The sequence below is a fragment of the Podarcis filfolensis genome (assembly GCF_964270895.1).
Source record: "Podarcis filfolensis genome assembly, chromosome: 10".
Lineage (NCBI taxonomy): Eukaryota > Metazoa > Chordata > Lepidosauria > Squamata > Lacertidae > Podarcis > Podarcis filfolensis.
The window spans coordinates 72,068,087-72,082,783 of NC_139612.1; the positions used below are offsets into that span (position 1 = coordinate 72,068,087).

The 14,697-nt window shown below is 46.0% G+C and overlaps 1 protein-coding gene across 1 annotated transcript; it reads right to left on the bottom strand.

The window, feature by feature from the left end:
- Window positions 1-1,359: 1,359 nt before the first annotated feature.
- On the bottom strand, window positions 1,360-11,932 carry LOC310742984 (acrosin-like). The gene is made up of 5 exons (XM_083572984.1): window positions 11,824-11,932; window positions 6,986-7,189; window positions 4,355-4,620; window positions 2,574-2,719; window positions 1,360-2,271 (listed from the first exon to the last, which is right to left on the bottom strand). Exons 1-5 carry the CDS (start codon window positions 11,895-11,897, stop codon window positions 1,516-1,518), a joined length of 1,446 nt encoding a protein of 481 aa, XP_083429110.1. The 5' UTR covers window positions 11,898-11,932; the 3' UTR covers window positions 1,360-1,515.
- Window positions 11,933-14,697: the final 2,765 nt, after the last annotated feature.

Consider the following 14,697-nt stretch of genomic DNA (forward strand, 5'->3'; position numbering starts at 1 on the left):
AAGAGAGGAAAAGTTTTGGGATGCCTTGTCAGGAATGAGCCAGCTCCAAACAAAGGTTTGCAGCCAACTGCAGAAAGCAGCCAGTAACAGACAGGCTTAGATGTTAGTCAGGCAGGGGAGAGCTGGCAGCTGCAGACTTCGGCTCTTCCTGACCTTGACAGGCAGGATGATAAGGCAGTAGTTGAGAGAAGGCTAGAACACAGCCAAAGCTCTCAGGAAGCACAAATAGGCACAAATAGACTCAGAGATAGCCTCTCAGAAAAGGAAGAGGTTGGAGCTGATCCACTAAGTCAGAAGAGTCAGCGAATGGGAGGGCTGCTAGATAGGAAGCAAAACAAGAGACGTAAAGTTCCTAGGGTCAATGTCTTCTGTCGACACCGGAAGGAGTCTTCAGAAGAGTCACCTTGAGTAATGATGCTGGAGGCTTTGTTAGAGCCATCCGGAGCTGTTTGTTTTTGCAATAAATCCTCCTTTTTAATTATCTACGCTTACTGTGTTATCAAGCTGGGAACTTGGACTCCTGATATGTCTGTAATTGTGGCTGCTCTTATAAATAAGTATGTTATTTGACAAGACCTGTATGTGGTCAAGTCATTTTGGAATAATGGCCTAGAAATATCATAAATACCTATAGATAAATGGAAAGATGTGTTGGGAAACTGTGTACATGCAGCTACTCACACAGAGTCAATTAAGGTTTGGCAGACAGCCAAAAGGTTATGTGAAGGAGTAAGTCTGCCTGGTGATAACAGAGGCATGGGGTCAGCTCCATGATTGGTCAAGCTCTCTCAAGGGAGTGATGGCCTACTAACTGGAGTCGTGTCAGAGAGAGCTAGCAAAAGATCCGTGTTCTGTTCCTGTAAATAGTCCACTGTATATAATAAACACCTAACTACAAGTTTCTGGTTCCTGCTTCGTGCATCCTGTCTGCAGCCAAGTTGCCAATTGCTTCCATGGATTCTGTGTTTACTCTGCTAGGTCTGTCTAAGGTCCTGCAACTAGTCAGAAAGTTGCAAAACACCAATAGGTTTTGCCAATATGATGGACCATGAAGCCTGAGGTCAAAAGGATGCCTGGAAAAGTGGAGGGAGGAGATGCAGACAAAAGGCAGATAGGCCAGTAATCCTCTCTTGGGGCTCATCCACACTCCCTTTCATACTGCACTTTCTAGGGATTCCAGGTCTGTGCCCCAGTGGCTTTTATTTTCTGCCCTGCTACTTTCTCTGGGAGAGCCTGCATTTTACTGCTGAGTCGGAGCAAACGGCAGTCGGCTTTTCCGCAGCAACGCTGACAGCAGCGAAGGCAACATCAATTCCGAAATTTCAAAGCTTGCAATATTGGGACTCCGAGCAATCGCCATTCGAACACAAGCAAAGCGTGGCATGTCTTTATTTTTAAGCACAACGATTTCAACACATTGGATATACCGACACGCTCCATTGTGGAACGCTTTGCTTGCGTAACTGAACGCTTATAAAGTTAATAAAAGGATGGGCTGTGTCACAAACGCCGACGTCAGGCTTGCAATGGCGCCCGTTTGCCAGGCCAGTTACCCCAACTGCTGCCATAGCTGACGCTGGTGATCATTTCTCTGTTCTTTTTGCGTTTTGGAATATATGGTCTGAAATCATACGGGGTCGTTGTTGTTGTTGTGGGTGTTGTGGTAGTAGTTGTGGGTGTTGTGGTAGTAGTTGTGGGTGTTGTGGTAGTAGTTGTGGGTGTCGTGGTAGTAGTGGTGGGTGTCGTGGTAGTAGTGGTGGGTGTCGTGGTGGTAGTGGTGGTGGTAGTGGTGGTGGTCGTGGTGGTAGTGGTGGTCGTGGTGGTCGTGGTCGTGGTCGTGGTGTCTGTTACAGGCTGTGGCTCTTCCCTTTGGGGTGGTGCTTCAGATGCGGGCGGCAGCTGTGGAAACCGAAGCAATCTCGGTCGTTTGGGTTCCTGGGGTGGGAGCTGAGGATTTGGTTCGGGTGCTGTTTCCGTTTGCGGCGGGGCTAATATCTCTGACCAGTCCGACTCAGACATGTGCAGATTTGGCTCGAGTGGCGGAGGCGGCTCAGTTTCTTCAGGCGCCTGCTCTTCCTCCTCGGTCGGCGCCGGGGGCGGTTGTGAGTTCGGCCTTGTGTAGCTCTGGATCCAGTCGAAGAAGTGCTGCGTGGACGTGTAGACGCCGGGCTTCTGGGCTCTGGCACAGCCCAGTCCCCAGCTGGTGATCCCCACCACCCAGTAGCGCTCGGAGCGATCCTCCCGGCACATGAGGGGTCCGCCACTGTCGCCCTGCAGTGGAAGTAGAAGGTTAAATTAACATTCTAAGTTAAACTAATTTAAGAATATATATATATATTCCTGTATTGCGGGGGGAGGGGGGTGTTGAGATAGATGTCCCCCTGGGGTCCCTTCCAACGATTCTACTCCCCTTTTAAACGCTTGGCCTTGATGCTTGCTGGGGCACACCTCAGCCCTGCCTTGTAGCTTTTCCTCAGCACCAGCTGGTGATGAGGGAATTGAAGAAGTATCTGGCCAAAGACACAGGAAAGTTGGAAGATGCGGGTGTGTGGCAGTGGCCCAAATTCACATACCTGGCAAGTGTCAATGCCTCCTGCCTCGAACCCTGCACACAGGTTGTTGACTCTGATGCTTCCATAGTACCAGGAAGTGCTATTGCACCTTTCTTGGGAAATAAGTTCCACTTTGGCCTCCTTCAGGATGTCGGATGGAGCATTCGCTGTAAGGAGAAAACAGTTACGAAATTTCTACATGCACAGGACCCTTCAGAGTGACATATTGAATGATTTCATTTTCCATTCATTGATTTTAACTACATTTCCTGAGGGCTTATTATGTGAAGGGCTGTACCAGGGCTTGCCACTCTGGTGCCAAACCAGATGTTGTTGGACTCCAACTCCCATAATCCTTTGCCATGGGTGATGCTGGCTGGGATTGATGGAAGGTGGTGTTGAACACCATTTATAGGGCATCAGGTTTGCCTAAGCCACGCGTGTACAAAGTCTGTTTTGGGGGCCTAATCTGGCCCACCGTTGGTTCAATCCTGGCAGTTTATTTCCTGGGGTAAAATCCTTAAAGAAACCCCACAGCAACTCTAACCCTAAAAAAAGCTCAACTCCAACCCTCAACAACTTTGGGGTGAAATTGTTAAAAAAAGCTCAACATCATCAATCCTAAAAAAGGTCAATAACTTTGGTTGGCTCTTTGGTCACTTCATCAAATCTGGCCCTCTCTGAAAAAAGTTTGGACACCACTGGCCTAAACTGTGCAGTATACTTGAGTGTGTGCCCTTCACAGTCCTTATAAATCTGTGCATTCTTCCTCATCCCCAGCCCCCACTTTTGTGCATGGTTCTGTCTTTTTGGAAACCACTTGTCCTGTTCCAACTCTGCATATCAAAGGACGTGACTTGAATTGGGACAACAACCCACAGACTTGAACTGGTTTCATAGTTATCTCACCAAGGGACCCTGGGATGAGTGTTAAGAGATCTCCAACACATGCATCCCAGCATCCTCACGAACTACAATTCCCAGGATTCCCTGGGGGAAAGCAACAACAGTTATATTGATGTCGAGCCAAACTGAGTTTGTAAACTACTGCTTGCAGTCCAATATTACACGGTGTGTCTATTTTTCTCCTTTGACGCCTTCACTCTTTCTCTCTCAGCTTTGCCACCCCTTTCCTGCTTTCCTCTCTTCATTTTTCTTCTTCTTTTAAAACAAGGGTAGGCAACCTAAGGCCCAGGGGCCGGATGCAGCCCAATTGCCTTCTCAATCTGGCCTGTGGACAGCCCGGAAATCAGCATGTTTTTACATGAGTAGAATGTGTCCTTTTATTTAAAACGCATCTCTGGGTTATTTGTGGGGCCTGCCTGGTGTTTTTATATGAGCAGAATGTGTGCTTTTATTTAAAATGCACCTCTGGATTATTTGTGGGTCATAGGAATTCGTTCATTCCCCCCCCCCCCCCCCAAAAATATAGTCCATCCCCCCGCATGGTCTGAGAGACAGTGGACCAGCCCATGGCTGAAAAAGGTTGCTGACCCCTATTTTAAAAGCATACATAACCGTTCTTAGCTCAAAGCTCAGATATGATCTCAGCCCACCAGCTGCAGCCCCAAGGTGTATGGAGATCATATGCCCTTGGCTCACGGTACAGCTTTTCTGCTGCAAACTTCTGATTTTGCAGCATTGATGCTTTTAGGGCCTTGGAGGCTGGGTTTTTTGGGGGTGAGGAGAGAGACTGCCAGCAGAGACTGGGCTTCCTTCTGATCAACCGCATGGCTGTTTCACTGCTTCCCATCCTTTCCCAGGCCTAAAGGAGCATCAGGGCATTGCTGCATCTCTCTCACATTTCTCCTGCGTGTAACCCCAGCCAGCGATGTAGCAATGGGCCATGGCAGACACGTCCACAAAGCTCTCTGGCAGGCAGGCAGGCTGGATGTAGTCACTGCACTGGATCGGGTCATCCAGCTCTATCAAGGCGATGTCGTTGACTTGCTGCTGTGGGATGTAGCTCTCGTGCTCCACCACCCTCTTGAGGAAGCGCACCTCCGCATCAGGGCCAGGCCGGGAGAGCACGGTGGAACCCAACAGCAGCTCCCAATTTTCTAGATATCTAGAGCAGAGAAAGAAAACAGGAGAGCCAGTGTGGTGTAGTGGTTAAGAGCGGTAGTCTCGTAATCTGGTGAACCGTGTTCGCGTCTCCGCTCTTCCACATGCAGCTGCTGGGTGACCTTGGGCTAGTCACGCTTCTCTGCGTTCTCTCAGCCCCACTCACCTCACAGAGTGTTTGTTGTGGGGGAGGAAGGGAAAGGAGAATGTTAGCCGCTTTGAGACTCCTTCAGGTAGTGATAAAGTGGGATATCAAATCCAAACTCCTCCTCTTCTTCTTATGCAACACTTTGCCCATTTACCCCAGTATTGTCTGCTCTGGTGGGCAGCAGTTCTGACTGCAGCTGACCAGAGTTGAACCTGGGACCATTTGATGGCAATGCCCATGCTCTACCACTGAGTTCTGCCCCTTCCCCAAGAAGGGGAGCGTAAGCTAGCACTGGGGTTGCCAGAGTAGCACCCATGGGTGCAGTGACTCCCTTCATGCTTTTCCTTGGCGCCTGTGTGAAATCTCCGCCTCTCTCCCTCCCTCTGCTCTCAACGCTCACTGCCCTCTTCAAGAGGTGCCGAAGGTCAGAAAAGCCCTGCAGCAGGGTCCGACCAAAGGAGGCCCATCTGGTCCAACATCGTGTCCTCACAGTGGCCAATGAGATGTCCCCATGAGAAGCCAGCAAGCAGGACTTGAGTGTGACAGTGTGGGATGTGTAATCACTGAAACAGTCAAACACAGCATTTCCTGTTGCCTAGAGTGGACACGGAAGTGAGAGCTGGACCATAAAGAAGGCTGATAGCCGAAGAATTGATGCTTTTGAATTATGCTGTTGGAGGAGACTCTTGAGAGTCCCATGGACTGCAAGAAGATCAAACCTCTCCATTCTGAAGGAAATCAGCCCTGAGTGCTCACTGGAAGGACAGATCCTGAAGCTGAGGCTTCAAGACTTTGGCCGCCTCATGAGAAGAGAAGACTCCCTGGAAAAGCCCCTGATGCTGGGGAAGATGGAGGGCACAAGGAGAAGGGAACGACAGAGGACGAGATGGTTGGACGGTGTTCTCGAAGCTGCCAGGATGAGTTTGACCAAACTGCGGGAGGCAGTGGAGGGCCTGGCATGCTCTGGTCCATGGGGTCACGAAGAGTCAGACATGACTAAACAACAAGAGTGGACACACAGGGGAATGTGGCTCCAGACAGGGAGGACTTCCTGTCATACCTGCTCTGGAGCCTCCTCTCCCTTTGTGTGACCAGGTAGATGGGTGTGACCCTAGCAGACCCTACAAAAGGGCTAGCCATGCAGCCATCTTCCCCCTTTTGCTCTTTTGCTCTTTTGCCATCTTCCTCTCTTCTGGCTCTTAGCCAGCAGCACATGGCTCACCCTTCCAGAGGATGGAAGCCACAAGGTAGAAAGTCTGAAGCTTAGCTGAGACTTCTTTTCTCTACACATGTACCTACAAGATAAAGCCTTCAGGACAATACTGTGAACTGAATGTAAGTAAACTCTTTGTTATGTACTGAGCTTGGATCCTAGAACAATAGGCAGGTAGGATCCTAGAACGGGTTGGCCTGCAGGAGCAGTCCAATCAGGGAAGCAGAGTCAGCCAACCACACAGGACCCAACCCATTGTGTAAATAATGTATATAAAGCCCAAGGTTTTGGGGAAAATTCATTCATTACGAGCTGCAATAAAGCGCATGAAATCACTACGCGACTTGTCGTGTTATTACAGTGGTACCTCCGGATGCAAATGGGATCCGTTCCAGAGCCCCATTCACATCCTGAGTAGAACGCAACCTGCGACTGCACGTCTGTGCGTCTGCACGTGCGCAGGTCATGATTTGCCACTTCTGCGCACGTGCGTGATGTCATTTTGAGCATCTGCGCATGCATGAGCGGTGAAACCCAGAAGTAACGTGTTCCGTTACTTCTGGGTCGCCACGGAGCGTAACCTGAAAATGCTCAACCTGAATCATATTTAACCCAAGGTATGACTGTATTTTTAAGAGGGAAATAAAAGGGGAAACTTAGCAAGAACAATTGACTGGACAAGCCAGTCTGGATTGCTCAACATAAGTGATTCTAACGAATCCATCAACTTAGTGCCAGCAAGGGGGATGTGCTCTGCTGCTTGCTTACTAGCGGGAGTGAGGAGGGATAATATTTACTCAATATATCCTCTCCTACTTTCCTCAACATTCCCACAGACAGCAACTGTCTCCACTTGCGATTCTCAGCAGCTGGTATTCAGAAGCACGAGGGGCAGAGCATAGCAACTGTGGCTTATAGGCACTGACAGCTTGACCTCTGTGGTTTTGTCCAGTCCTCTTTTAAAGCCACCCTACAAGTCTGTTTCTCACCCCAGATCCTTTGGCTCACCTCTTATCTCTAAAGCAGTGGGCTGCGGTCAGAATCCACTTGGCGCTGATGAGGGACCCTCCACAGGTGTGCTGATAACCTGACCGGAAAGGCGTCCGGATGCTGACCATCCAAGGCCAGGTTCCTGGCAAGGTGTTGACGCCTCCCCCCATCTGAAGGGAGCTGCTGTGGCTGGATGCCAAGGGGCGCCTCCCACATATTACACTGGAAAGGAGAACAGCGGAAAGGGCATCAAGGCGACCGGCAGGATTTATTCCTCAGTTAGCTTATATATCCTGCCCTTCAATAGCTTCCCCAAGACCATTTACATCGCTGTCAGAAATGAAAATGTTGCGCTTTTTCCCCACCAAAGGCCAGAAGGTTACAACAGCTAATGTATACCTGAAGGAGCGTTTCCATCCCTATCATTTAGCCCGGACACTGAGGTCCAGCTCCGAGGGTCTTCTGGCGGTTCCCTCATTGCGAGAAGTGAGGTTACAGGGAACCAGACAGAGGGCCTTCTCGGTGGTGGCGCCCGCCCTGTGGAACACCCTCCCTTCAGATGTGAAGGAAATAAGCAGCTATCCTATCTTTAAAAGACATCTGAAGGCAGCCCTGTTCAGGGAAGTTTTTAATATTTAATGCTGTATTGTTTTTAACACTCGATTGGGAGCCGCCCAGAGTGGCTGGGGAGACTCAGCCAGATGGGCGGGGTATAAACAAATTATTATTATTATTATTATTATTATTATTATTATTATTATTATTTTATAATGTTATGTACTAAGCTTGGATCCTACAACAATAGGCAAGTAGGATCCTAGAATGCAACAACTGATTGGCTTGCAGGAGAAAACCAATCAGGCTCCAGGAGGGAAGCAGAATCAGCCAATCAGAAGGGACTCATTGTGTAAATAATGTATATAAAAGCCTGAGGTTTGGGGGGTAATTCAATCACTGTTTTACAAGCTGCAATAAAGAGCATGAAATCACTACAAGACTCCGAGCATATTTCAACTAAGTAAGCGCCGACTCGCTTAGAAGCTTATCTTTAACAGAGCTTGTGGTTAGAACACCTGAAAACAGGGCATCTTGCAGCTGAAATGGGGTTTATCTATACACTTCAGCAGATATAGAACCTGTGTCCCCGGAGACCAGGGCCCTGCAGGATTTAACCTCCTTCCGCAGGGCCTGTAAGACAGAGCTATTCTGCCTGGCTTTCAATTTGAACCTGACCTGATCTTTTATTCCCTTCCATCGCTCCCCCTCCCCTTTTTATGAAGATTACCTGCTTTGGGACCCCACAGCTGATTCTCCCCGGGCTTCCTCGCTGGCCCAAATAGGACTAATTTAGCCAGATAGCCCTGGTGATCATCGAATGTTTATTGGATGGATTCCCCCCCCCCAAATTGATTTTTGAATTCCGAATTTATTGTTATTCATGTTTTATACCGTATTTTATGCTGTTTTTGTTGCATCAGTTAAGTGTTTTAAATTTGTTGTTAGCTGCCCTGAGCCCGGTTTTCTGAACCGGGAAGGGCAGGGTATAAATAAAATATTATTATTATTATTATTATTATTATTATTATTATTATTATTATTTCCAATGCTTTCAGGAGCTGAACCCAACTCTTCTAAATTCAGGGGAAGTGGGCTATCCTATTCTACCAGGAGGGGTCCACCTCTCCGCGTTACTTATGCTGCCTCTCAGAGGGCTGATTTGTAGGATCCACAATTTCGGTGGCATCCTAAAAAGAAAAGCTCAACAACTTGTGGGGTGTCCTGGTTTTTACTTTTTGAAAGACAGCAACCCTAGGTACCTAGTAGCACCCAAGCCTGTCCCCAGCCTGGCAAAGCGATGCGCCCTGCAGGCTGTGGAACGGATGCCATCTGCATAATTCAGCTTTCTAGGAAGGTCGTCTTTGCAATGAGCTAGTGGTATCTGTTGAATGGTCTCTTTAAATGTAAAGGTCCATTATTGTTCCACAAGATGTGTATTTCTTTAAGGGCCAGAGCAAATAACGTGACCTAGTTTTACAGCTGTGAAGCAGTATAGCAGGTGCTGTTAAGTTGTGTTAATTAAGCTGTGTCAGCAATTGGGTATAGTATATAAAGAGCAGCACCTAGCTCTCTCAGTACCCTGGTGGATGGGTCAAGCTTATTGATATATCATAAAAGGTGTTTCTGTTTTTGTTATTAAAACCTAGCGAAAGTTACTTTTGCGTTCCTTGTAATGTGTGGTCTCCCCAGCAAGCTCTCTGCAGCCCAACTAGTCTGCAAATAGCCAACAGGGGCATCCTTTCTGCCTCCGGAAAAATGACTCCTTCCCCCAGAGCGAGACATTGTGGGCGTACCTGGCACCAGAGAAATCACGTGGCACTGCTGCTTTGCCACAACAGACACAACGACTCTTTAACGTTTCACTGCTTCTGTTCAACTTTGTGACTGCTTAGCACTGAGCAGGAGTCCATCAGAGGGTGCTGGACTCTCCTTCCTTGGAGGTTTTTTTTTTTTAATAAATTTTTTATTGGTTTTTCAACACATATTAAAAGACAAAACAACACAATACATAAACAAACAAACAAACATATAAACACGTATAATTTCTTAACCTTTCTTTCCTTAAACCTTCTTTCAACGACTTCCCCATACCTCCCCTTTCTGCATCCCTGTTTTAAATCAATCCAGCAACCCCTAATTTCAACTTATAGCACTTTCTTTAAATCTTTTTTCTCATATCCAATTGTTTGTCACTGCAATTCTGTTTTGCTTTACCCAAGACATTTTAACATTCATTAATTTTACAACAATTCTTAAGATAAACTTTAAATTTCTTCCAATCTTCTTCCACCGTCTCTTTCCCTTGGTCACGGATTCTGCCAGTCATCTCCGCCAGTCCCATGTAGTCAATCACCTTGGTCTGCCATTCTTCCAGTGTGGGTAGTTCTTGTGTCTTCCAATACTTTGCTAAGAGTACTCTTGCTGCTGTTGTAGCATACATAAAAAACGTCCTATCTTTCCTTGACACCAATTGACCTACCATGCCCAGGAGAAAAGCTTCTGGTTTCTTCACGAAAGTGCATTTAAGCACCTTTTTCATTTCATTATAAATCATTTCCCAGAAGACCTTAATCCTAGGGCACGTCCACCAAAGGTGGTAGAAGGTACCTTCAGTTTCCTTACATTTCCAACATTTGTTATTGGGCGTATGGTAAATTTTTGCCAGCTTGACTGGGGTCATGTACCACCTATAGATCATTTTCATAATGTTCTCTCTTAAGGCATTACATGCCGTGAACTTTATATCGGTGGTCCATAACTGTTCCCAGTCAGCAAACATAATGGTATGACCAATGTCTTGTGCCCATTTAATCATAACTGATTTAACCGTCTCATCCTGTGTATTCCATTTCAACAGCAAGTTATACATTCTTGACAGATGCTTAGTATTGGGTTCCAATAGCTCTGTTTCTAATTTTGATCTCTCCACCTGGAAGCCAATTTTCCTGTCCAGTTTGAAAACTTCGTTTATCTGATAGTAATGAAGCCAATCTCTTACTTTTGACTTCAATTTCTCATAGCTCTGCAATTTCACTTTTCCCTCCTCATGTTCTATAATTTCCCAATATTTTGGCCATTTGGGTTCCATATTAAGTTTTTTCACTTCCTTAGCTTCCATTGGTGACAACCACCTGGGGGTTTTGTTTTCCAACAAATCTTTGTACCGAATCCAAACATTATATAATGCTTTCCTAACAATATGGTTTTTGAAAACTTGATGAGTTTTAACCTTGTCATACCATATATATGCATGCCAGCCAAATCTGTTATTGAACCCTTCCAAATCCAAAATGTCTGTGTTTTCAAGAAGCAGCCAACTTTTCAGCCAGCAAAAAGCCGCTGATTCATAGTACAACTTTAAGTCCGGCAGGGCAAACCCCCCTCTTTCTTTTGCATCAGTTAGTATCTTGAATTTTATTCTGGGCTTTTTGCCCTGCCAGACAAATCTAGATATATCTTTTTGCCACCTCTTGAAACAATCCATTTTGTCCAAAATCTGCAATGTTTGAAACAAAAACAACATTCTCAGCAAGACATTCATCTTAATAACAGCAATTCGGCCTAACAAGGAAAGTCTCAAATTTGACCATACTTCTAAATCTTTCTTAACTTCTGACCAACATTTCTCATAGTTATCTTTAAATAAATTCACATTCTTAGATGTCAAATTAATCCCCAGGTATTTCACCTTCTTTGCTACCGTTAAACCAGTTTCACTCTGAAACCTCTCTCTTTCAACCACTGTTAGATTTTTCTCCAATACTTTCGTTTTCTGTTTGTTCAGCTTAAATCCTGCTACTTGACCAAATACTTGTATTAGTTCTAAAACTCTTTTCGTATTCCTTGGAGGTTTTTAAGCAGAGGCCAGAGGGTCGTTTGTCATTGATGCTTGAGTTGTGATTCTAGGATTTGCTCCCACTGTGGCAAAGAGGCAGGTGCATGAGGTCTATAGTACAATACACCCACAATGTCTCACACTGAGGAAGGACCCCTTCTATGGGATGAGTTGTGGTGGGCCCAGAAATCCCTGTCAGTGTTGCTGACAGTTCCCCTCACAGCAGAGGAGCCCCATTGGGCATGATCCACTACCGCCTGTGCTGACCTGCTACCTGAGGTAACTGCTTCCCACTCTCTCATGACAGGGCTGGCCTGGTCATTACTGTTGACATTTCCATTCCACCTTAAGGAACCTTGTAATGTGTGGTCTCCCCATCACGCCTTCTGCAGCGCAACTAGTCTGCAAATAGCCAACAGTATCATCCAGGGGAACAGAGGCTGCTCCTGCTGCGGTCACTCACCTGCAGCTGTCATCTGCGGCACGCATAGGGCAGGTTGTGAGGAGGGCCAGGAGAGCAAGAAGCAGCCTTCTCATCCTCTTTGCGATTGCTGCTTCCTGCTCTCTCGCCGCTTGACATCATATAGAACTATGTTCTATATGACATCACACAGAAGTGCCGGCAGTTGTTCTTTAGTTTCCTATGGAATGAGTCATTGATCCCCAGGAAGGTGCATTGAGAAGTCTCAGGGCTGCACCATGGATACATTCAAGCACCTGAGCATGGAGCCAGAGGAAAACTGGGAAGGAACCTTTAACTCTTTGTTCACCATGCTCCACTGCCCAGCTGAAGAGGAGGATTGCCGTAAACCCACAGAGTGCTTGAATATAGTTTACTTAAAATTATTATTACTATTATTATTTGTTAAATTTGGATTAGAATAGAGCATGTGCAGTGTAGGGTTGGACTGGAACTGCGGGGTAAAAGGTAAAGGGACCCCTGACCATTAGGTCCAGTCATGACCGACTCTGGGGTTGCGGCACTCATCTTGCTTTATTGGCCGAGGGAGCCGGCGTACAGCTTCCGGGTCATGTGGCCAGCATGACTAAGATGCTTCTGGTGAACCAGAGCAGCGCACAGAAATGCCGTTTACCTTCCCGCCGGAGTGGTACCTATTTATCTACTTGCAGTGCTTTCAAACTGCTAGGTTGGCAGGAGCAGGGACCGAGCAATGGGAGCTCACCCCATCGCGGGGATTCGAACCGCCGACTTTCTGATCGGGAAGTCCTAGGCTCTGTAGTTTAACCCACAGCACCACCAGAACTGCGGGGACCTGGGTTCAAATCCCTCTTCAGTCACCAAGCTTACTGGGTGGTCTAGAGCAATCTGCTGTCCCGCTTCTTAAAGCACAGAGTTGCAGTGAGAATAAAATGTGGACTATGCCGAGATTGCAAGATTAACTGGGAAAATCAGAAACCAGGAGGATCAAAACATCAACAAAGAATTGGACAAATTTATATTATATTTGAAAGACCACTGTAAATACCTGAACTCTTTGGCAGGTTTTAAATGACTCTTGTAATGTTACACAGATTTTGGACACAAAGGAGGATTGTAAATTAGATGGAGTTATAATATCCAGTTAAAAAAAGTTACTTAAATAACCCACGGAGGGGAGGAGGAAAGTCTTGATATTCAGAAGAATCATGTGTAATGTTTATTATTTGTGATTATGAGTGTGAAGGAATTTGTAAAATCATATAATTTTTTAAAGAGAGAGAGAATAAAATATAGAGGATCTCTTATGCATAAATGTGATCGCGTGAGGGATACAAAAATTTGAAGTGGCTTATTCGTATATTTAGAATGTCATCATAACCAATTACATATTCACTAACAGTTATTAGCCAGCGTGTTGCGTTTCCATTTTTGTAGATTGTTACATTTTGCAACACAGGGGTTTGTGTTTGTTCAGATTCTAGAAATTCAGCAGAGAGAAGCTTCAGCTGTTAAGCAAATAATGTCTTGTCTTATTCACACTTATCTCTTGTCCGACACCTTCCAGGAGCATGTGTGTGCCCTTCCCCTGGGAGCTTTCCCCACAAAAACCTGCTCTTTAAAGCTGAATCGGAGCAAAAGTCAATTCAGGTTTCCCATGGAATGCCGTTTGCTCCGATTGTGCTTTAAAGAGCGGATTTCTGTGGGGAAAGCTTTGGTGTGAAAAAAAGGGCACTTGGACACAGAGCTCTAAATTGTGGGCTGTGCCTGGAAAGAGCAGAGGAAAGGTATCAATTTGCCTTCTATTTGATTTGAATTAATTTTATAATGAAATGATTTTAGAATGTTGTACTATTTTATTGTTGTTAGCCGCCCTGAGCCCGTCTTCGGCTGGGGAGGGCGGGATAAAATATTTTTTATTATTATTATTAAGTGTGGATGAGACCTCAGGTGGTGCACTTACTGTTGCATTTACTCAAATATCTCACCTGCAAAAGCAGGAGTACCGCATGCAGATATAAAGTCAAGTATACTGTTGTTAAGCACCATCAATGTACATGGTTCTCTTCAAAGTAATAAAAGGGTGGATGGGGGAATACATTAAGGGCTCATCCGCGCTCACCTTTTGCCTTGTGCTTTTTAGGTACAGGCAGCTGAGCAATTTATTTATTTATTTATTGCCTCAGCACTTTCCCCACAAAACTCACTCTTTAATACTGAATTGGAACAAACAACAATTCGGGGTTTCTGTGAGTTGACATTCAGCAGTAAAGAGTGGGATTTCGTGGGGAAAGCACAAAAAAGTGATTAAGCACGGCACTGTAAAGCACGGACCTGTGCCTTGAAGCCCTAGCCAGATCAAGCTTTGCTTTCCTGGCTGAGTTCCACAAAGAAGTAGCATTGCCACTTGTAAAGGGAGGCTGGAGAGATAGAAAAAATCCCCTGGCAAATAGTCTGATCTGTGCTGGATTTTTGAGTTCCCTGGATCCCTTAAACAGGATTACTGAGCAGTCACAGCCATATTCCCTTCACCTTATTTGCGTTAACCACTTCTATATTTGTGTATTGATCGCTGTCCTTTCCCCCCATTACCTATTTGAAATTCTCCAAGACTGGATTCTGTCTATGTCAGCGGTTCTCAACCTGTGGGTCCCCAGATGTTGTTGGACTACAACTCCCATCATCCCTGAGCTCTGGCCTTGCTAGCTAGGAGGGAGGGGAGTTGTAGTTCAACAACATCTGGGGATCCACAGGTTAAGAAAGGCTGGTCTACATGATCCTGTGCCTTGGAGATTGTGGCAGTTTGTGGTTGCGTCAGGCACTGCAACCTGGAACCTCTTTGGTTAACGTGTGTGATCTTTGCTTTGACTTTTATTTGCAATCAAACCATTTCTGTAC